Below are 24,443 nucleotides of genomic sequence, written 5' to 3'. Positions count from 1 at the left end.
CTCTGGTCTCCTTTCCAGAGATTTTACAGAGCCCTGCTTAGATGTTATATTTGTCACTGACTACCACCAATGTGCTATCAAGAGAATAACTATTGAGAGATCTCTTAATAACTAAATAGATTCACTGTTGCTATCAAAGTCATTCCAAAGTGTAGGTTTAACAGAGCAAATGAAATGTAACCATACTTCATAAAGCATAATCATCAATGATACTATTTAGGCCTATAGCATTTGTGAAGTCATCAACAACTATTGTTTGAATTCAAACCAGGGTTCAACTAAAACTTGACAATACATATAGGCATAGGGTTTCAAGCTTTGGTTTATTTCAAATGTAATCTACGAGTTAATAATTAACATGTTGGATTCATGTCTTCATCTCAACCAAAAATCTAAGGTAGCCCTATCCTGCAGCCAAATGACCAAAGCACCCTCTAGTGGCCTCATGGGTGGAATGTTATTGATATTTTAATGAACATAAACCTGAAAATCCGGAGTTTCTTTGTCGAACCATTTTTGTTATATTTCAGTCTTCTGTGATGTACAGTTGAAGTCGGAAATTTACATAGACTTAGGTTGGAGTCATTAAAACTCGTTCAACCACTCCACAAATGTCTTGTTAACAAACTTTAGTTTTGGCAAGTCAAGTTAGGACAACTACTTTGTGCAGTATACAAGTAATTTTTCCAACAATTGTTTACAGACAGATTATTTCACTTAGAATTCACTGTTTCACAATTCCAATGGGTCAGAAGTTTACATACACTAAGTTGACTGTGCCTTTAAACAGCTTGGAAAATTCCAGAAAATTATGTCATGACTTTAGAAGCTTCTGATAGGCTAATTGACAGTCGTTTTAGTCAATTGGAGGTGTACCTGTGGATGTATTTCAAGGCCTACCTTCAAACTCGGTGCCTCTTTGCTTGACAGCATGGGAAAATCAAAAGAAATCAGCCAAGACCTCAGAAAGAAATTTGTAGACCTCCACAAGTCTGGTACATCCTTGGTAGCAATTTCCAAACGCCTGAAGGTACCACGTTCATCTGTACAAACAATAGTACACAAGTATAAACTTCATGGGACCACGTAGCCGTCATACCGCTCAGGAAGGAGACGCGTTCTGTCTCCTAGAGATCAACTTACTTTGGGGCGAAAAATGCAAATCAATCCCAAAATAACAGCAAAGGACCTTGTGAAGATGCTGGAGGAAACAGGTACAAAAGTATCCACAGTAAAACAAGTCCTATATCGACATAACCTGAAAGGCCGCTCAGCAAGGAAGAAGCCACTGCTCCAAAACCACCATAAAAAAAGCCAGACTACCGTTTGAAACTGCACATGGGGACAAAGATCATACTTTTTGGAGAAATGTCCTCTGGTCTGATGAAACAAAAATTTAACCGATTGGCAATAATGACCATCGTTATGTTTGGAGGAAAAAGGGGGATGCTTGCAAGCTGAAGATCAGCATCCCAACCGTGAAGCACAGGGGTGGCAGCATCATGTTGTGGGAGTGCTTTGCTGCATCATAGGGAGAAAAATTACGTGGATATATTGAAGCAACATCTCAAGACATCAGTCATGAAGTTAAAGCTTGGTCACAAATGGGTCTTCCAAATGGCCAATGACCCCAAGCATACTTCCAAAGTTTTGGCCAAATGGCTTAAGGACAACAAAGTCAAGGTATTGGAGTGGCCATCACAAAGCCCTGACCCCAATCCCATAGAGAAATTGTGGGCAGAACTGAAAAAGCATGTGCGAGCAAGGAGGCCTACAAACCTGACTCAGATACACCAGCTCTGTCAGGAGGAATGGGCCAAAATTAACCCAACTCATTGTTGGAAGCTTGTGGAAGGCTACCCGAAATGTTTGACCCAAGTTACACTCAATTAGTATTTGGTAGATTGTTTATGTAAACTTCTGACCCACTGGGAATGTGATGAAAGAAATAAAAGCTGAAATAAATCAGTGATAACCGTGATAACACGTGAAGTTGTTTTATAAATAAAAAATATCTGACATTGTATTCCAATTTGAACTTTGTTGTTATTTAAATGGTTGAAACCACATTGATAACAGATTTTGATGACAACTACACCAAAAATCAAACATTGTTTTTCAATTGGAATTTTCTGCTTTTAGATGGTTTTTAGATGGTTGATAACACATTGGGAATTCCACACACTTCTGGCTGTCTTTTTGAGTGGGTGAATAAAGGTTGAAAAGTCATGGATCAACGTTTTAACCAAATATTACACACATTTCCACGTTGAAATTATGAAGCTATGCCCAGTGGGGTGATTGTGTTCCATCTGAGCAGGTGAAGAAAATTAACAGCAGAGAGAGAAATTAACAGCAGAGAGAGAAATTAACAGCAGAGAGTGAAATGAACAGCAGAGAGAGAAATGAACAGCAGAGAGAGAAATGAACAGCAGAGAGAGAAATGAACAGCAGAGAGAGAAATGAACAGCAGAGAGAGAAATGAACAGCAGAGAGCGAAATGAACAGCAGAGAGAGAAATGAACAGCAGAGAGCGAAATGAACAGCAGAGAGAGAAATGAACAGCAGAGAGCGAAATGAACAGCAGAGAGAGAAATGAACAGCAGAGAGAGAAATGAACAGCAGAGAGAGAAATGAACAGCAGAGAGAGAAATGAACAGCAGAGAGAAAAATGAACAGCAGAGAGAGAAATGAACAGCAGAGAGCGAAATGAACAGCAGAGAGCGAAATGAACAGCAGAGAGAGAAATGAACAGCAGAGAGCGAAATGAACAGCAGAGAGAGAAATGAACAGCAGAGAGAGAAATGAACAGCAGAGAGAGAAATGAACAGCAGAGAGAGAAATGAACAGCAGAGAGAAAAATGAACAGCAGAGAGAGAAATGAACAGCAGAGAGAGAAATGAACAGCAGAGAGAGAAATGAACAGCAGAGAGAGAAATGAACAGCAGAGAGAAAAATGAACAGCAGAGAGAGAAATGAACAGCAGAGAGAGAAATGAACAGCAGAGAGAGAAATGAACAGCAGAGAGAGAAATGAACAGCAGAGAGAGAAATGAACAGCAGAGAGAGAAATGAACAGCAGAGGGAGAAATGAACAGCAGAGAGAGAAATGAACAGCAGAGAGAGAAATGAACAGCAGAGAGAGAAATGAACAGCAGAGAGAGAAATGAACAGCAGAGAGAGAAATGAACAGCAGAGAGAGAAATGAACAGCAGAGAGAGGGAAGTAAGTGCTTCTGTATTCCTATCCGTCTTCTGCTCTGTATGGGACCCCTGGCCAGGTGAATAGCACTAACACAAAGGGCAGTTGGAGTTGGAGAGAGGGATAGAGGAGGATTGGAGAGAAGGGTAAATACAGGGAGAGGAGAAGAGAGAAAGTTGGGGTTGCAGGCTTTGATAATGACCTTCATTCAATGATTTATATGTACACTCTAGATGACTGACAGAGGGCGCTGTTTTGAGCCAATCTGATGGAGACTCTGTCCCCACCCATTCAGAGTTTGACGTCTGTACTAACACAAACAGTTCTGAACCAATCAGAAACCTTTTCAAAACAATTCCACATCAGATTCTGGTAGACTACACATACGGCAGTTGCCTTAATCTAAAAAGGAGACAGAAATACATTTTAGATATACAGTATCTTGAACCATATTTAACAAAATAATATCAAGCTACAAAGATAAAATATATTTTAATTTTATTGAATTAAAATATTGCATGGAAAATAAAGTCTAAAATCAGAGAAGTTACAGTACAGTGGTAAAAGCATGCCATTTCCCAGTAAAAAAAACAATCATACAAATGATCTTCACTAAGAAAATATTTACAATGATTTTAATTCGTTCTTATTTGACAGGATGCACACCTTACTAGAAACGATGTAGCAGTCATGATCATGATTCTTGTACATTTTTTGGTTGATCTTTTTTATTGAGATACAATAAAACTATATACACAGAATATCCATTTCAATCTGACATGATTTCAATTTGACTCTCACAACTCGACCTTTGATGGTTGTTTTAAACAATGATTTAAAAATAAATAAAACCATGATAGCTTATGACTATTTTTTTAATAAATTGTTGCTTTCATCTGTTATGTATTTTAAGATCAGAGAAAGTACCTGGATAATGCATAATGTAATAATCCATGATGAGTTGTCCCTGGTTAAACCATGCAGGACTAGTCCACTCTTCTACAGTAGGAGGGGGGTTTCTCATCAGCATTATATAATCCAAAGAATATCAAGGTTGGAAAAAGACACATGAAACTGTCAATAGGAAAATCAGTGTAAAACAATAAATAACGTTACTCTTTGGAGTTTTAGCTTAAAATAATATCGAGGCCAGCACAACGAGAAAGTACAGTAATATTTATAGAATCTTAAAAAAATGTGCACAATACTGCTTAAAGCGAAATATAGTTGTCACAAAAAAAACAGACATCAACCATCCCATCAATCTATCCTGGTCCTTTTGTGCTCTTTTGGCAAGACAGCACAAACAAATCTCGGACCAGGCAAGCATTAACTTATGCCTGTCATAAAACCAGGGTGATTATGGTTTTATAAAACTCCCAGGTGTTGCTAGGAGGTCAGGCATCATGGGGTCATGTCCAGCAACCAGCGTCCAGCCCCCTAGATCTGAGACTCTCCCGTGTTCTGTGCGCTCTTGGATGTCTGGGGGACACAGACAGAGAGAGGGCAAAGACAGACAACAACATCAATCAGTTGCTTTTTGATCAGACTCTGTCATCACAGTCCTTCATTATTAATGCACAAGTGGCTCTGCTGTCTCTCTCTTTCACTCGCCAGACAAAATGCTTGACTTAACACCTTCCTCACCCACCTCATTATCTTTAGGGACTATCGGCTCTGGCCCAGAATCACACGTTTGCCTATTTTATGGAAATTATCAAAAATGACAGTTCTTTTCCTCCTTTGTTGTGCTTTGAAAGGTTTTTAAAATTGCCTTTGAACAATCTCACTTGAAGGAAATTACTAGACTGATCACACCTCTGCTCAGGCCTGGACATAATGTCCCAAACCATGGTCAGTAATGATTAAATTAATGGACTGATTCATTAAAGATGTCTCTGGATGGGGAAAGAAGTGAGAATTTTACAATGCGCTGTAAAACAAATGTTCCAAATTGGCCGTTAACCTGATAAGAGGGTGCCCTCTGAGAAATGGAGATTGAAGTACTCAAGTTTGGATGTTTGCACATTTGACTTGTATCTAAATATTCTAATATGCTTATATCCTTTGTATAATACAGTAAATGTAATATTTTATGCAGAACTTTAACTTGCAGATCAGCCTTAATAATATTACAGATTCTGGATTCTATCAAGAACATTTTTGTCTCATTTCTAATCCCCCTATTGTTATTATTATATATTATTTTTCAGCACTATCAATCCTCCCCTGATTGGAGAAAACTAACGGCCAACAATACTTATTCTACTGCTACTCACAGCTATCTTCGCTCACATATACAGTACACTCTAATCTTAATTCCAACCCTCCGTTGTCCACAGACTAACCCATCTTTCCTAGTACAGTACCATTTGACTATTTCCTTTTGCAATACATTCTTCTATTTTACTGTGATGTCTTACGAGGGTCTTGAACCTCTCTATTTGTACCCTTTCTACCAAGACTAAAGATAAACACTTTACCAAATTGTGTAATCATATTTCCCATCGATTGACCGTGGTTTTTCAGATCTCCTAACAGTACAGTTTGTAGGTCCATCTGAACAGAGATATGACTTAGTGGCTTGTGAAAGTATTCACCCCTCTGGCATCTTTCCTATTTTGTTGCCTTACAACCTGTAATAAAAATAGATTTGTTGGGGGTTTGTATCATTTGATTTACACAACATGCCTAGCACTTTGATGATGCAATCTTTTTTATTGTGAAGCAAACAGGAAATATGACAAAAAAACAGAATTTGAGCATGCACAACTATCCCCCCCCAAAGTCAATACTTTGTATAGCCCCCTTTTGCAGCAATTACAGCTGCAAGTCTCTTGGGGTATGTCTCTATAAGCTTGGCACATCTAGCCACTGGGATTTTTGCCCCTTCTTCAAGGCAAAACTGCTCCAGCTCCTTCAAGTTGGATGGGTTCTGCTGGTCTACAGCAATCTTTAAGTCATACCACAGAATCTCAATTGGATTGAGGTTTGGGCTTTGACTATGCCATTCCAAGACATTTAAATGTTTCCCCTTAAACCACTCAAATGTTGCTTTAGTAGTATGCTTAGGGTCATTGTCCTGCTGGAAGGTGAACCTCCACCCCAGTCTCAAATCTCTGGAAGACTGAAACAGGTTTCCTTCAAGAATTTCCCTGTAATTAGCGCCATTGTCGTGGGATAATCAGAATTTGTTGGTAACATATGTAAGATGTTTTATATTTATCAAATGTGTGTAAGTTAATTCTCATCAGAATGGTATTTTTGTATAATACTGTGGGCAGGGTTGCAGTATCTGTTCTATGTCAAGACTAAGTTGCATGGCCGCTGAGAGGGGAGAGGTCAAAGTGTCATCATGTGTAAGCATATCTTTTGCTCCACTGTGTGTGTGCCAGTTCACTCCCTAGTTTTCCCATCGGAGATGGCAGTGTCTGGAATCATTCTCCTCTCCGTGAGCTTGTCCAGGATTGGTTGTATTTTGAGTTGGTTGTATCTAAATGACAATTTGATATATGCCTGTTGATTTGGAGGATTGGTTTATGGTTCTGGGGTTTGGGAAAGGAGACAAAGCTGAACGATGAATTATGTCTATGCTGTCTTATCCTGTGTGTGTGTCTTTACTATAAAGGACCTCATTTACAATGTGGAAGGGGCTCTCAGAGAATTCACTGAGAGACACTGAATTTATCTGAGAGTCACAGGGTTGTCATAGAGCTCATATAATTAAAGATGGACTTTTATAACTAACTCTGACTTGTGTGTGTGGTTTGCTCCCATGATTTGGTAAATAGAGGAAATTTCCACGACATTTGGCAACGAGGAGGGGATGTGAATCTTCACTCGGTGACCGTTCCTACGATCTAGGTAAATAAATCGTGCACGAGGGATCCCCTAAACTTGGGATCTCAGGGAGAACCACACTTCGGGAAACGGAGCAGATGGACCAACCTTTGATCTAAGAGGAAGCGAGCCGAGTGGATACCACATCTCGAACTGAGTTTTTTTTAAGAAAAAGGTGAGCGAACCACACACAGATTTGAAGTCGAGTTTTTTTTATTATGCCTGTTACGTATACTCTTGAGCGTGAATTCCTTTGTAAGGAAGGCACCTTGGCGGCGTAAGCAGGGCCGAGTCAGAGGAGAGTAATCTGGGGGTTTTGTGGACTCAAAAGATACTCTGCGCTGTCCGGTTGCCAGTGACCAAGAGCCCTCCTGACACTGAATTGATCACAGTGGGGATTTGGTGAGGTCTGTCGGGGTGAGGGGCCAGGGAGTCTGTGTGTTCTAGGTGAAACACGGCACTTGGTGAAGCCCTATTGGAAGAAGGACCTCATTCTGTGCGTCTGTGTGATTTGTCTAAGTGACCCTCAGATGTGGTGAATTCCAATTATTTTAAATGTGCTAGCCAGGTATGCCCTAGGTTTACTCTGTGTGAGTCGGACCGTTCTGTGTGAGCTGGGTAGGGTTACTCTGTGTGAGTCGGACCGCTCTGTGTGAGCGGGGTAGGGTTTACTCTGTGTGGGCAAACCTTTTGATGTTCTGTGTGGACGTCAATGTGAAAAATCTGACCAATCCTGTGTGGATGATCCTGAAAGTTCTGTGTGAGTACCTAAGATTTCTTAAAGTTTTATATGGATTCTGTGAATTATTTGAAATTATGATAAATGGTATGTGTGTATAAAGTAATGCTGAAAATGATTAGATACAATTTAAACCACCCATTCGTAGACGTACGTAGGTTTTGAGTTGATATCTTAAATGGATAATTTGATAAAGATGAAGTTTTTAAGCACTATTACAATAATCTACAAAATCTGGGAAATTGAGCTCTAGAAACTGATTAGAGTGTGTCCACTTTTGGTTATCTTACCCTAACGATGTAACTATAAAACGCATATTGGATTATCTCCGTCTGGGGGAAACATTTCAAATTAAACTGCCCTTAAGGTCTGAACATGTTATACTTTTTCTTCCCAGTATGAGAGAAGTTGCGGGATTTATTGAATAAACTGTTTTCCATAAAGTTAAAGAGAATTCGAGGGATGCTCGATGTAATTTATAATGTTGTACAAAGCCTAAGGTTTTCCATCAAGCTAATTATCATTGCGTGATTAAAGTGATGTAGTAAAGTAATTGAAATACGTTGCATAAGTAAACATAATCTACTTTTACTGTTTCCTAGTCATTAGTGTCGATTTTATTCTTTGATTGCTAATATATTCATTTGGAATTTGAGAATCATAGCTGGAGCAATGTTTGTACTATTAAAATTAGGCTATTATACTTCTGGGAATTACCGATAGTGACGTGTTTTGATTTTACCTTGTAAATGCGGTTTATATCCGGAGAATTTTGTTTATTGGCAATAGCAATAGTGGTTCAGTGGTAGAAATCTCGCCTGCAACGCGGGAGGCCCGAGTTCCATTCCCAGTCACGGCGCTGGCTGAATTCAGACTTTTTGACTGTAAATAATCTATTTGTATGTTTTTCCTGGAAAGTTATGGTCGCTGGTGTTTGTATAAGAGATACATTTAACGTTTTCAATAGATTGTTTAGGTTAAATTGATAGGCTAATTCAATTTAAAATAATAACGAAGCGAATTCTGATGCAAGACGATGTCTGTTCACTAAATTATCTGCTGGAATAATGTATTGAGAATTGGGTCGTATTTAAATTACTGTATCAATAGAGAAGACAGTTACCTAAATTAAAGACACTCTGAATGATAGCGGGGAGAGAATGGCGATAGGAAAGTGGTTACGGAAATGTTTTTCATTCTTATAGATTGACTGACGCATGTTATAATTTTTGTGCTGTGTGTGTTATTTTTAAAGAAATATGATACATTTCATAAGTGTGGAGAGCAAAGAGAAGAGGAAGTTATAAAGTTGGGGTTTTAATCTTACGATAGAGGTAAGGAAAAACGTTGAAATGAGAGGGGTTATATTTTTGCCCACTGGGGGAAAAAGAAATAGGAAAGTTGAGTTGAAAGTATGTAAGAGAGTGAGTTGTTATGTTGGCTGCTCATTGTCAGGGAAAGTTGCTGGAGGCAGGTAGATTGTTGTAGAATAACGTACATTTGCGTTATTAGTTTGAATATACAATAACCTTACTCTAATTGTTTTAACCGTTGTTCAGGTACATTTTTGTCTGTATTTCTAGCAGCTGATTCGCTAGGTGGGCATCATAGATTTGTGGCGTTTATATTTACTGTATTAGGCTATGAGAATTGGGAGACTGGATGTCGGAATCATAAAACATCGTAAGGATAGCTTCTGATTGTTATTGATTCTTGGTTTGATTGTTTAAGTAACACCAGTTAATATGAGCAGGAAAGTTCATGTACTCTAAGGTTATGGTATGTTTCCATTATGTGGAACAATGTCAGGTCATTAAAGGTGATTGCTGGATTGAATAGTACGCCAACCTGTTGACAGAAGACTGAATGGGTATGAATGTTGAAAAGCAAGATTGGGCCAAAGACTAAACTAGTATGTTAAGTGGGGGAGTATCATAGATTTTAATTATAGTGTTGTTATAGTAGTTATATAGTGTAGTCAAAACAATTTCATATGTTTTGGGAAATTAGCTAGGTTGAATTTTGTATTTGAGTTCCTTTATTATTTGCTTTTTAAAAGAAAGGTTGGAATCAAGTATGATGCCTTGGCACTTAAAATCAGATACCACCAGGAGCTTTTTCCATCAGTACTTGTTTTTTGAGGAACATGCAGACTGTGTTTTATTTTATTGAGATGTAAACATGAGTCTCTTAGCTATTTTGTCATCTGAATCATTATAGTAGTGAGTTCTTGTGTAGTTTGTTATTTGCATGAATTTATCACTGTATCATCTGCATACATTGGAACTTCAGACCCTGTACAGACTAAAGGAAGATCATTAATGTATGTGCTGAACAGTATTGACCTTTGTGGATATCAGTGGGGGAAAAAATTAAGTTTATTTTTATTTTACGATGATGAGACAGCACCGACTTTTGAAGGATTTTAGATTTGTTTAAAAAAATCAGAATTGTTTTTTTACAAAATGTATATCAACAGATTGAAATTATTAGGTTGCTGATTAAGAGTTTTTTTTTAGGAGTTGATTTAACTTGATTAAACATTGTATCATACATATACATTGATTTGATTAAAACTTATGATTAATGATTTGAGGTACAGTGGAATTATCATTAGGTTTGGTTTATAGTTTCACGTTTGAGTTTGAGTTTCTGAGTCATGTAGTGTAATGAATACTAAGTGTTATTGTGTTTTCTCCGGGAAAATGGATATTTCACTGTCTCTCTCTGGAATGTTTCCAGGGAATATACTCTTGGGGAGAGTGAGTGAAATTGGGGCCATAAACTACCACATTGAAGGGGGCACTCACCACATTGGGATTGTAATGAGTTTTTATTTTCTGACTTTTCATTACACACGCAAATTCTTTTGATAAAGGAATGTTCTGGGAACATGGAAATACGAAAATGTTTGGAACTAGTTGATTATTGTTTGCAAATTGTTTTATATAGTGCAAAACACTGCTTTGGAGGGTTTTGTATGACCTATGACCTTCTGATGACTTTCCGTTGTGGCTTGATCACCCGCATTGGAAAGCCATTTGGAAAATAAATGTATGGTCATTTGTAATGCTGCTTTCAAAATAATTTGTGTAATTGGTAAATATGTTTCTTAATCCATATTTGTAATTTGGACCAGTGTGAAGAGGGCATTGCTTTTAACTAAGGGTATGCTGCTTTAAGTCTATTTTCCTATGACCATAGGGGTTAAATCATTTTTCTTTGTGGAGTGTTTTTTTTCCCCTTCAGTTTAGTGATTTTAATTTGATTAGGTTAGCTGACATTTTGTTTTACATTACTCTCATACGGAGAGATGTGTGTAAAACATGGGGGAGGATTCAGTTTTTTGAGGGTTTGAATTGAAGTTATGCAACTTAAGTGATATGTGAATGAGTGTAGTGTATTGTTGAGTGTATTGTATTGTTGTGTTTGTTTTGTTCTATTCCCGAGAGACAAAGGTCTAATTTCTTGATCCTTGGCTCTACGATGGAGTTGACAGTGAGATGGGGAGTATAAACCAATTTGAAAGAATAGTTTCAATAGAATGTTTTGATATTCTCTGTGAAATATGTTTAGATATGAATATTAAGAATAATTGGTAAAAGTAATCATTTATCATGTAGTTAATGAACTGAACTAAACTGTTGTTCTGATCTGTTCTTTCGAGGTGATCATGAAGGGTGACATCAGACGGTATCTTAATGCATGGAAGAGATAATTTGGACCGAATGGTGTGTGTACCTCAAAACCCCCTCTAACTGGCTGAAGAAGAGAGACAAAGGCATTGAAGGAGGCTTTCCTAACCACTTCTACCGAGAGAAAAGAACCAAGCCAGAAATTGGTGTACAGTATCAGATCTAAGCTATCAACTGCTTTTCTTTCATGGTTCTCTCATACTGTGAGAATCCACTTGGAGTGATCATGGAGAAAGATCTGTTCTGACATTTTCTTATGATGCTGGTATGTTGGTTGACGAATGGACAAGACATCAGTGGTAAAGATGAGACATTGAAATTGGGACATTATCAAGGGCCGTCCACTTTGAACTGTAAAGCTATTTGAAGAAAAACGAAGATGCCAGAAGATGCCGTGCCTGAGAGGGGGGGGTTTAATCTAACTGTGCCATTAAAATTGTTTATACTTTTGTGGTATCAGATTGATTGAAGAGGTCTACACCATGTAAATTGTAGTAATTTAGATTAAGAATGCATTGAGATACTGATCTGTATTAAAATCATGATTAAAAAAGTTAATAGTAGAATTATGGGATAATTATACTGTATGTAAATCTGCTAATATTGATGTGTGTTAAATTGAGGTTTTTACTTTGAGTGATAAGACAAATTTGAATCACTGAGGAGTGCTATTCTAAATATTGGTTTGCTAAATAGTTGGGTTGTTACTTATGATTTGTAATATGAATGACTTCAATGACCTATTCTCTATTCCTGAGTATATTTCTGAGCATGAGTACTTAGAGGGATGTCTGTCCTATATGTTGTGAGGAGGCCTGTGTTTAGACACTGTTTCTCATGTAACTTACAGAGCATAAATATGTTTTTATTTTCCTCAAATGGATTATTCTGTGTTATTAAACATGTGTAATTTTGTCTTGTAGAATAAAGGTTGTAATCTTAGTTTCAGAAGGGAGAAAGCTTACATATAAACTAAGGTATTTGACATTGAGGGGATTTGAATTTTAAAATATTGAGTATGTTACTATTCTGATTCTTCAAAAGGTCCCTTGAGAGGGGAATGTCGTGGGATAATCAGAATTTGTTGGTAACATATGTAAGATGTTTTATATTTATCAAATGTGTGTAAGTTAATTCTCATCAGAATGGTATTTTGTATAATACTCTGGGCAGGGTTGCAGTATCTGTTCTATGTCAAGACTAATTTGCATGGCCGCTGAGAGGGGAGAGGTCAAAGTGTCATCATGTGTAAGCATATCTTTTGCTCCACTGTGTGTGTGCCAGTTCACTCCCTAGTTTTCCCATCGGAGATGGCAGTGTCTGGAATCATTCTCCTCTCCGTGAGCTTGTCCAGGATTGGTTGTATTTTGAGTTGGTTGTATCTAAATGACAATTTGATATATGCCTGTTGATTTGGAGGATTGGTTTATGGTTCTGGGGTTTGGGAAAGGAGACAAAGCTGAACGATGAATTATGTCTATGCTGTCTTATCCTGTGTGTGTGTCTTTACTATAAAGGACCTCATTTACAATGTGGAAGGGGCTCTCAGAGAATTCACTGAGAGACACTGAATTTATCTGAGAGTCACAGGGTTGTGATAGAGCTCATATAATTAAAGATGGACTTTTATAACTAACTCTGACTTGTGTGTGTGGTTTGCTCCCATGATTTGGTAAATAGAGGAAATTTCCACGACACCATCCATCATTCCTTCAATTCTGACCAGTTTCCCAGTCTCTGCCGATGAAAAACATCCCGACTGCATTATGCTGCCACAACCATGCTTTACTGTGAGGATGGTGTTCACGGGGTGATGAGAGGTGTTGGGTTTGCACCAGACATAGCGTTGTCCTTGACGGCCAAAAAGTTCAATTCTCATCTGACCAGAGTACCTTCTTCCATATGTTTGGGGAGTCTCCCACATGCCTTTTGGCGAACACCAAACGTGTTGGCTTATTTTATTCTTAAGCAATGTATTTTTTTCTGGCCACTCTTCCATAAAGCCCAGCTGTGTGGCGTGTATGGCTTAAAGTGGTCCTATGGACAGATACTCCAATCTCCCTGCTGTCGAGTTTGGCAGCTCATCTTTGGTCTCTTTGTTGCCTCTCTGATTAATGCCCTCCTTGCCTGGTTCGTGAGTTTTGGTGAGCGGCCCTCTCTTGGCAGGTTTGTTGTGGTGGCATATTCTTTCAATTTTGTGATAATGGATTTAATGGTGCTCTGTGGGATGTACAAAGTTTCTGATATTTTTTTTATAACCCAACCCTGATCTGTACTTTCCACAACCTTGTCCCTGACCTGTTTGGAGAGCTCCTTGGTCTTCATGGTGCCGCTTGCTTGGTGGTGGTGTTGTAGACTCTGGGGCCTTTTAGAACAGGTGTATAAATACTGAGATCATGTGACAGATCATGTGACACTTAAATAAAGTCCACCTGTGTGCATTCTAACTAATTCTGTGACTTCTGAAGGTAATTGGTTGCACCAGATCTTATTTAGGGGCTTCATATCAAAGGGGGTAAATACATTTACACACACCACTTTTCTGTTTTTTTTAAATTTTATTTAATTTTTAAAATTTCTCTTCACCAATTTGGACTATTTTGTGTATGTCCATTACATGAAATCCAAATAAAAAATCTATATAAATTACAGGTTGTAATGCAACAAAATAGGAAAAATGCCAAGGGGGATGAATACTTTTGCAAGACACTGTAACAACCACTCCTGGACCTGACTCCAAAACCGAGCCACTGAAGGACAGCACCAAAAGAGATCTGTTTATTGTGTTTCCTCATGACAGAGTCTGCACAGGGCTAACTGTTCATTGTGCCATATATTGAGGACTTTGTTTGTGGCAGAATTTTATATAATATTTTACATTGAAAAGATCGGATTGATGTGTCCATTTTTTTGTTTTGTATGTCAGTTCATAAACCTGATTCAAAGGTATTGGGACATCAAAAACCTGTTCCCAACTATCTTGAATTTTATGCTGTATAGTTGTCAAACCTCTCAACCCTATATTGAAACTGGTACATTTTATGATTTATACCTGTCATTTTAAGCCATGCATGTTTTATTGTTTGATGCAGACAAACCAATTAATTTGTTTCTGTTTTGAGTAATTGTCTCTTCCATTTTTTTGTGGCAGAGCTGCAATGAGTTGGGTCATTCATAAACATGCTCATTCATAAACATGATACCTTCCTTCTACATTTCTTCCCCCTAAAAAGCAGTACATTGGAGTTTAGACATATTATTTTCTGTAATATTTGTTCTGCCTCTTCTGGAGGATGAAATGAGTATTTTGACCAGCTCTGTATGGCTTCATTTTAAAAGAAGAATACTTTAAACAGGGCTACGTTATCACACCGCCGGCAATGCTTTCTTTTAATCAGTAGAAAAGCAGAAGAAAATGGAAGAAGTTCAAGCAGTAGAAAATGGAAGAAGTTCAAGGTGACGGTCAATCACCCTCGGTCTGGGGCTCCATGCAAGATCTCACCTCGTGGGGCATCAAGGATCATGAGAAAGGTGAGGGATCAGTCCAGAACTACACGGCAGGACCTGGTCAATGACCTGAAGAGAGCTGGGACTACAGTCTCAAAGAAAACCATTAGTAACACTACGCCGTCATGGATTAAAATCATGCAGCGCACGCAAGGTCCCCTGCTCAGGCCAGCGCATGTCCAGGCCCATCTGAAGTTTGCCAATGACCATCTGGATGATCCAGAGGAAGAATGGGAGAAGGTCATGTCGTCTGATGAGACAAAAATAGAGCTTTTTGGTCTAAACTCCACTCGCGTGTTTGGAGGAAGAAGAAGGATGAGTACAACACCAAGAACACCATCCCAACCATGAAGCATGGAGGTGGAAACGTCATTCTTTGGGAATGCTTTTCTGCAAAGGGGACAGGACGACTGAACACATTGAGGGGGGGATGGATGGGGCCATGTATCGCGAAATATTGGCCAACAACCTCCTTCCCTCAGTAAGAGCATTGAAGATGGGTCGTGGCTGGGTCTTCCAGCATGACAATGACCCGAAACACACAGCAAGGGCAACTAAGGAGTGGCTCCGTAAGAAGTATCTCAAGGTCCTGGAGTGGCCTAGCCAGTCTCCAGACCTGAACCCAATAGAAAATCTTTGGAGGGAGCTGAATGTCCGTATTGCCCAGCGACAGCCCCGAAACCTGAAGGATCTGGAGAAGGTCTGTATGGAGGAGTGGGCCAAAATCCCTGCTGCAGTGTGTGCAAACCTGGTCAAGAACTACAGGAAACGTATGATCTCTGTAATTGCAAACAAAGGTTTCTGTACCAAATATTAAGTTCTGCTTTTCTGATGTATCAAATACTTATGTCATGCAATAAAATGCAAATTAATTACTTAAAAATCATACAATGTGATTTTCTGGATTATGATTTTTTTTTTAGATTCCGTCTCTCACAGTTGAAGTATACCTATGATAAAAATTACAGACCTCTTCATGCTTTGTAAGTAGGAAAACCTGCAATATCGGCAGTGTATCAAATACTTGTTCTCCCCACTGTATATTACAGTGGTTTAGATGGTTCTACACTGTGTGCTTGTTTTGTCACATGCTAAAATTAGAATTTTAGCAACCAGGAAATGGGGGTGCGATTTCTGCAGTGCAGCTTTAATGTTATCACGAGATCAGATTTTTACAGCTAACAGTTCAATGGCTATAACAAATAAGTCTCGTGACAGAGGACACATTGTTTTACTCCTCTTGACTATTCACACTCTCAGAGAAGTAACTGTTATTTATTATTTTGCATGAAGAATTGTTGTACATTACTTTTACCCATCTTATGAGAGATTCTGCAACAAAAACCAAATCCAGGCAGTTACACAGATTCTAGACAGGATAAAAGGCGGTCTCAAAATCTGCTATAAAGATTATACCTGGTTTCCCTGCATTCCTGTAGTTTTCAATTATTTCTAGTAGTTGTGTAATGTTGTCTCCAGTATATATTCATTTTAAGAATCCTGTCTGATCGTGATGAATAATGTCTGGTAGGACATTTTTAATGCAATTTTTTTTTTGCATTTTCTTTTTTAAGATACTGGGTCTTTGTACTGCCTTCCTGGCTCCTGCTTCAGTAAGAGAGTGATCGTTCACTCTTTGTGTGTCCAACAGGTGGCAATTAATATAGAGTAATTTAAACATAATAGTAGTGGATCTTTCAGTAGTTCATAAAAAGTTGAATATATGTCTATTGGAATGCCATCAAGGTCAGAGGTTTTTCCCATCTGAAAGAGTCAAGTGCCAAGCATAGATTGTCCTGTATAATTAGGCCTTTACAATATTTTTTTGGTGTCTGAAATAGTTTTATATGATTTTTTGGGGGAGAAAGATATCACAAAACTTATTGTCAAATGAGGTTTGAGGGACTTGACAAGAGCTTGTTTAAAATATGTTTATCCTTTTGGTGAGAAGAATGTATCCATCTTTGTAACTTTTTCCTTAGGTTATTTTTGGTTGTGTTTCCATATTGAAGGTTTTGAAGGTTTTATTGAAGGTTTTCCACATGTTGCATTGTTTTGCCATTCTCCATCCAATTTGCTCTGTTTTTTTCTATGTTAAACACTTTTATTCATGAATAAGTTCCTCAAACTCATTTTACGTTGTGTATAGATTATTCAGTGCTTCTGCAGTACATTCATCAACACCATTGATGTCTAATGTTAGATTTTCTATTTCTGTTGTAAGCCTTTTCTCTGTTGACCAATTTTGGGGGGATGAAGATTCAATTGATTGGCCTCCCATATGATAAGTGGATCAGTTGAACCTGTATTGTGCAAGAAAGGTTTTTTGTTAAGAAAGTTCTGTCAGTCAATAAACCTAGGTAAAATTGTAAATATCCATGTCCTCGTGGAAAATCTGTCGTAGTTATATGGAGGGAAAGAAGTTGATGATATGACCACATTCAAGCCTCAATCAATACACTTTTCACTTTTGGCACCATAGAAAAGGATACCAGAAAATGATCAATCCGACTAGCTTGATTAAGCCTCCTCCAAGTCTATCTTACGAGATCCGGGTTTCTGAGCCAATGTCAGTCAATTCCAACGTGCCCATAATATTCATCATCTCTGAGCACCAGAGGGTGATAGTTGATAGTATGATTTCCTTTACAGACTTACTTAAAACTGTAAGTGTTATTTGTATTTATTTAGATTATTATAAATATTTTCAAAGTTTGGATGGTCATTATTCGGTCCATATAAATGTGTTTATCATCAAGAAGTATAATCAAAGCAATCCATCTTCCTTGAGGATCTATTTAAATGTATTGCACCTCAAGATCTAGAAATTCTTAGTACATGACAGAAATAGATTTTACCATCCCATTATTTTTCCACGGTCAGTTCGTAAACAATAAATATGGTATAACTTTTACTCGCAGAACATTACCTCGCAGAACTGTTATGCAGAACTTTTAGGCAGAACTTTGCCTCGTGTTCGCTGTCACTCAAATTCAACAGTGTTGGAGGACTTTCTGTTCTTTTAGATATTGGCTACTCAATTAGTAAGAGTTAATACCTGTGATTTGCTGTTGCTTGACTGGTTGGAGGAAAACTCTGAGTACTTCGTCTTCTGCAGTGCACAGATGCTGTCCAGGATCTTGCCATACTCCTCTCTCACCTACAAGGTGCAAAAGAGAGCACTATGAGCAAAGACGGTAGAGAAAGCTGGTCGAGCAGGGGTGGGAGGAAGGGAATAAGTAGACCAGAACCAGCTGTTCATTCCTCCATTGTTCCTGTCTCTGTAAGTAGGCGTTCCTTCTCTAGTGTGACCATGTTTGAGCATGCGGTAGATAGAGCATGCTCATGAGAGAGAGGGAACGGCCATTTACATAGACAGAACCTTGACCATTTATTTCAATGGTAAACAGCTTTTATGCATCATCTTAATTATCCACCATAGTTGTTATGAGTCCAACAAGCACATATTGGCCTACCCTTAACTGTAGGCCCTACAGTAAACTAAACCCAATCAGTATTATTTAAACACTTAACAACTCATTTGGAATTCAGCCAAAGTAGTATAACCCAAAGCCATTTATTTCGAGAGTTGGGCCAATGTGGTTTCTGCATTATGATGCATTTTACATGACACTGTTAGCTTCTAAAAAATACTATATAGAATGAGCATAATGGTGCATGTACATGACACTACAACATTCTAAGACAGCCATGTTCGCTCCCCTTTTAACATTACATTGGGACTATTTATACAATGCTGAATCCCTCCCCTAGGCTTTTGTTAGGGGGGGGGGTCTTTGACTTGGTCCTTGACATTTGGTTTGGACTGCCAGAAGCTTCCAGAATGATCTTATGTATTGATGAACAATGTTATTTCAGGTTTTTTGGTTTGCGGCTCACTACTGAGATGACATTTCATCCCACCAAGCCCAACAGTTTGGACTCACCTGTACGATGTCCATATTAGAACTGCTTCAAGGACCCTGATTGTCAGAGTCTTGAGTCGTGACGTACCTGTTTAGAGAGCAGGCAGTGCATGAGGAACACTAGGACCCCCTGCAGACTGTTGAGGATGGTGAACAGGTACGACATGGCCAGCGTGCTTTCCTCAAACTGGAAACAGCCAAAGATCCACATGGTGCCCAGCACACACAGCTGAGCCACTGCAGTTATGGTGAATGCCCTGCAGGAGGCGACAAACACACATAAAGTTAGATTGAGAGCATGGGTCACAACATGTCATTTTATAGTAAGGCCTGTTTTTTTCCCACATGTTCTGGCCAGGAAAAACAGTGGTCCTTTGTTATGGGCTATAACGTAGCCTGTGTGAGAACGTCCGTTTCTTTGCCGGCTCACTTGAATTTGCGGAGTTTGTCAAGGTCAGGGTTCAGGCTGGAGAACTTCTGGGCCAACTTCCACACTGTGATGAGGAAGAAAAACACATTCACCTAGGAGAGGAGAGGGAGATAAGTAGAACTCTAACATGACACAAAACATTGTAAGTAGGAGTGATGAAACTATTCCACCTTTCATCTGTGATACGCACCATGATGATGATACAGACAGGGCCAAAGAAGCTCCAGATGAATCCATCCTCAAGGTTGAGCCAGCAGCTAAAACACACAATGCACACATGAAGACACACGAATACCTGATCTCTATAGTACACAACAGAGAAGGACAGAGAGTCAGACACTGTCAGGGATCAATGTAGTGGTCACTCACTGGCGCTCGGTTCCGTATCCTTTGGCGTTGGCGAGGGCAGAGATGGCGACGATGACAGCAGGAACGCCGTAGCCCCCCGCCATCATGTAGAGGGGCCTGAAGGTGGTGTTGAAGACCAGGACCACCATCCTGAAGAGCTGCACTCCCTCCAGACACATCCAGCAGAACGCCGACAGGAAGAAGAAGTGAAGCAGCCCAGCCACCACCGCACAACCAGCCTGAGGAAGAGAGGGATGAAGAGAAAGGAAATAAAGGGGTGAGAGTGATCGAGAAAACTACATTTGAACAAAATGACATATATTGTAGATAGTGATAAGGTTCACAGTACAATAAGTTACCCACAACACAATCGTTGCATACATGAACATTTCTTCCTACTAAAACATTGTTCTCACCACCCACATGGACAGAGTACGTACGCCACATGTAAATGTTACACACATTGTCACATCCTCTGACCTCCCACGGCCAGAAAAGCTCAGTGGAATTTTCCTTATTCAGTCTTGTTCCCGAGGGCAATTCTGCCTCGAGGGCAGAGCGTATGTGATTGGTTGGATGCAAGCTTACCTGGCTCTCGGTGCGTGAGATGCCGACGAGGAAGATCAGGTTGGCGATGAAGAGGCTGAGGCAGAGGTGGAGGTGGATGGTATTGCGGGTGCTCCGGATGGAGCGGATCAGGGAGAAGGTGAGGATGCAGATGAAGAGACACAGTAGGGACAGGGACAGGCCCACCCAGGTGATCAGCTGCAGCTGGAATGTGTCCTGGAGGGAGGAATAGAGGCGAAGACACGTCACCATATAGTCACAGCAGTGGAGGCTGCTGAGGGGAGGATGGCTCATGATAAAGGCTGGAATGGAGTAAATGGAAACCATATGTTTGATGTATTTGATACCATTCCACTTATTCCACTCCATTACCACGAGCCCCAGTTAATGTGTCACCAACCTCCTGTGAGTCACAGTGACTGACACAACTTTCATGCATGTGTCTTATTATTATAGACAACATACCCCTGGAGAAATAATAATGGAGCCCTATCTAGCCAGGCAAGACACAGAACTAATTTAAAACAGAAAAAATCTTCATGGATTCACTGTTCTCAAATGAATGCAAGCTTTTTAAAAGCCAAACGATCTCCTATTGCACAATTACATAGAAAGTGAAATGAAACTATTAGAAAAGGCATTGTTCCTGCTCTATCTTACAACAGAAGTACAGCTAGACTAAGAGAGAAATCCCCCTCACCTTGAACTCATAGAGAGCCATAAGAACAGCAAAACTGCTGAGATGGTAGCAGGAGCACACAGTGTGGGTGGCATTGGACTGCACCAGGAAACAGCCTCGATCAGACCAGGTCCCTTCTCCCAACTCATCCCAGTACACACAGGTGTAGTTCCCTTCATCTGACTGGGAAACAACATTCATAATTACCATAGAAGAGAGGTAGAAAAACGATGTTACTCCAGGACACTTCACACAGTGACCATCCCAGAACAAGCAAAGCAGGTGCAGCATATGAGCATATGAAGAAGATTTGATACTGCCACATTCACATAGACCAAAATAATGGGATAGAGAGGTAATGCTTTTGCTCCTCACCTCCTTCAAATGGGAGAAGGTGAATGTGACTGGCTCCTTGAGAAAGGATGTGTCCTTGTTACTCATGGTGGCCGTCACCACTTTGGAGTTGATCTGAAAGCTGTGGCCCTCCTGTGCCTGCAGCCCTGAGAAGGAATGGTTGGTGGATGTCTCCAGACCCTTATAGCTGAGCATGGACACTGTTGCAAATCCTGAGAAAGCAAATGTTTAAGTCTAGGAGTTTGTACACTGTGTACATTCATTTCACATTATATCATTACATTATAAAGATAGGTTCTGATGATTGTGGTGGGATTATGATGGCAGTGTTGAAGCTGATCATGAAGATGAGGATGATGAAGATGGTAACCTGGGTAGGAGGTGTCTCCAGCAGCAGTCTCCCAGTGGCTGTCTAGCTGAGCGTGTGTAGATGACAAGGTGAGGGGCCCCTGGGGTGAGGAGGCATTTCTCTGCACCAACAGCTCCACCTCTGGAAGCAAATACATTCACATCTTCACAAACAGGCCTACAGTAGGTGAGATGTTACAACTCTCAGAATGTAACAGAATGTTACAACTCTCCTTTCTGCTAGAAAGGCAGACTTGTGCGCAGGAAATTATGCAATGAAAAGTCAACCCATATAATCTAATGAAAAACTTTGTAAGCTATTCAAAAATGGCCACAAATAAACATATTCTACGAAGGAAGTTATAACAACTTGTCTTCCGTTAGGTGGCTTCAAAAGCCAAAACAATCATGGCTGAGTTTATGTTGTCTGGACTCATGGCTGAGTTCAGGATGTTCTCCTACCGGTGTGAGTTTTGAACCTCCTGGTCTCGGGGTGTTTCAGCAGAGGTCCTATAATTCTCAGAGCAGTCTCTACCAGGTCCAGCAAGACACTCACTTCCTTGTTATTTTTCAGAGGCCCGCCAGACAGGAGCCTGTCTATAGCAGACAACAGAGTCTACAGAGACAGAGAGAGGTGGGGGAGGAGGGGTACATAGACACAGTCACTAACCACAATGCTACAACGCTATGTTTAGAAGTCATTTTCATAGGGGCGGTAGGGTAGCCTAGTGGTTAGAGCGTAGGACTAGTAACCGGAAGGTTGCAAGTTCAAACCCCCAAACTGACAAGGTACAAATCTGTCGTTCTGCCCCTGAACAGGCAGTTCAGTTTGAAAATAAGAATTTGTTCTTAACTGACTTGCCTAGTTAAATAAAGGTAAAATAAAAAAATAAAAAATAAATACAGAGAAGAGAGTCGGCCCAAGAATTGAACCCTATGGCACCCCCATAGAGACTGCCAGAGGCTCAGACAACAGACCCTCCGATATGACACACTGAACTCTATCAGATAAGTAGTTGGTGAACCAGGCGAGGAAACCAAGGCTATCGAGTCTGCCGATGAGGATGTGCTGATTGATACATCGAAAGTTTCCATTATAAGCAAGATGTACCAACAGTGCTGGTCAGTCGTTGTTTCCCTGCATGTATCCTTTCCTTAATGTGTGTGGGCTGAGTCTGAATCTGCATATGTCAACCTCTATGATGGATGCCTGGGTTATAATGAGCCTCAAATATAAGTAAGGGCCTCAAATATAAATAAGGGCCTCAAATACATAAGCAGTAGTACCTCTAGCAGGGCCTCTCCATCGACTTGTTCTTGTTCTGCCGTATTACTCTCCCTCAACTCCAGACAACTGGTCCTCATCAGGGCCACAGCATCCTGCAGACCTGGGATGACCTGAGAACGAGGGGTGAGGAGAGAAAGAGCAGGCGTAGAGAGAGAGAGGAGGAAGTTAGTCTGTATTTTGTTCTGCAGATCTGTAATGTGAATCATTACACTGTCTACTCATGTGGCTTACCATCTTAAGATGCTTCTCGCTCGCAAACATATCACAGTTCAACTCTGTGGAAAGAGAAGAGATGAGTGAATAAGGCATCTTAAAGGAAAATATATTTTATTATGAAATTATTGATGAAGTGATGACAACTTGATCATGCAGCGGAAGTATTGACATTCGAATGTTGAAACAGCTCCATCTCAATGAGAATGATGATCTATAAATGTGATTCTCACCAGTACATCTCCCCTGCGGGTCTCCGTAGTTGGTGAATCCTGCATGGCACGCACACCGATGGCCACCGTTGGTGGCATTATGGCACGTTCCATTCCCTCCACAGATAAACTTATTTATTCTACACAAGTCTACAAAGGAATGACAGAAAGCACAGGTGACATTTTCATAAGATGTTCAGATCTACCTAAAATCGATCAATTCACATAATATCAATTACACATTCTGGTCATAAAGAAAGTATCTGGTGCTTCATGAGGAAGAGGAGCAATTGAGCAAAATACATCAAGGGGTATAGATAAAATATTATTTAAATTTCTCAAAATTCCCAGGTTTTCCCCAAATCCCAGTTGGAAGATTCCTGGAATTAGCAGGAAATCTGGAGGCCTCCAACCAGGATTTCTAAACCCATCCAGGGTGATAATACAATTCCTCCCATACCTTTAGCACCTTGAGCATCCTCACTGTCTGTGGTTGCTGTCTGGTCTGTGGTGGCTTTCTGATCTGTAATTTCCTCACACGATTCTCTATTCCCTGTGAATTGAGCTTTGACAGACTTCAGGCCAAACCCTGGATTGCAGACACAGGAGTAGTTGCCTGGTGTGTTGACGCACTGTGTATGCTTTCCGCAAATTGTGATGTCGTCCTCACACTCGTTTCTATCTACATGTGGGTAAAAACGACCATTAGGAAAAGGAAACTCTCACCATTTCATACAGGATGACATCCTGTATATGCCTGATATGCTCTCTAGATGTACTGTACACATCTTTTGATATTTAGTGTTATTACCAGTTCTCTTTGGCATCTTACCTTCACACGTGACTCCTTGACTAAATCTAAATCCTTCCACTCCAGTACTGGAGACAAACCCCTCATTGCAGATGCAGGAGTAGGACCCTAATGTATTGTGACACTCGGCATTGGGACCACAGATGTCTTTATTCTCCAAACACTCGTTGATGTCTTGAGACACAGAGAAAGGAATAGTCAGTCACACCTCAAATGCAAACGTAGAATATACACCGGACAAAAATATAAAACGCAACATGTAAAGTGTTGGTCCCATGTTTCATGA

General features: G+C 39.8%; 1 protein-coding gene across 2 annotated transcripts in view; it reads right to left on the bottom strand.

Annotated features, from left to right (window-relative positions):
* Window positions 1-3,683: 3,683 nt before the first annotated feature.
* The window catches only part of LOC139365072 (adhesion G protein-coupled receptor E5-like), a 49,775-nt gene continuing 29,015 nt past the window's right edge, over window positions 3,684-24,443 (bottom strand). For both annotated transcript variants that reach the window (XM_071102435.1, XM_071102436.1), the window contains 16 exons: window positions 24,179-24,331; window positions 23,807-24,028; window positions 23,368-23,496; window positions 23,153-23,196; window positions 22,921-23,031; window positions 22,096-22,249; window positions 21,656-21,775; window positions 21,307-21,497; window positions 20,953-21,114; window positions 20,274-20,468; window positions 19,707-19,924; window positions 19,528-19,594; window positions 19,338-19,429; window positions 18,996-19,164; window positions 18,040-18,141; window positions 3,684-4,682 (listed from right to left, as the gene is read on the bottom strand). In XM_071102435.1, the coding sequence (XP_070958536.1) occupies window positions 4,641-4,682; window positions 18,040-18,141; window positions 18,996-19,164; window positions 19,338-19,429; window positions 19,528-19,594; window positions 19,707-19,924; window positions 20,274-20,468; window positions 20,953-21,114; window positions 21,307-21,497; window positions 21,656-21,775; window positions 22,096-22,249; window positions 22,921-23,031; window positions 23,153-23,196; window positions 23,368-23,496; window positions 23,807-24,028; window positions 24,179-24,331 (2,171 nt within the window). In that variant the 3' untranslated portion in view covers window positions 3,684-4,640. The remainder of the gene's footprint in view (window positions 4,683-18,039; window positions 18,142-18,995; window positions 19,165-19,337; window positions 19,430-19,527; window positions 19,595-19,706; window positions 19,925-20,273; window positions 20,469-20,952; window positions 21,115-21,306; window positions 21,498-21,655; window positions 21,776-22,095; window positions 22,250-22,920; window positions 23,032-23,152; window positions 23,197-23,367; window positions 23,497-23,806; window positions 24,029-24,178; window positions 24,332-24,443) is intronic.

Source organism: Oncorhynchus clarkii, chromosome 13 (genome assembly GCF_045791955.1).
Source record: "Oncorhynchus clarkii lewisi isolate Uvic-CL-2024 chromosome 13, UVic_Ocla_1.0, whole genome shotgun sequence".
Classification (NCBI taxonomy): Eukaryota; Metazoa; Chordata; class Actinopteri; order Salmoniformes; family Salmonidae; genus Oncorhynchus; species Oncorhynchus clarkii.
Note: the sequence above shows the minus strand (reverse complement) of the source record. Positions and strands in the feature narration are given on the sequence as shown.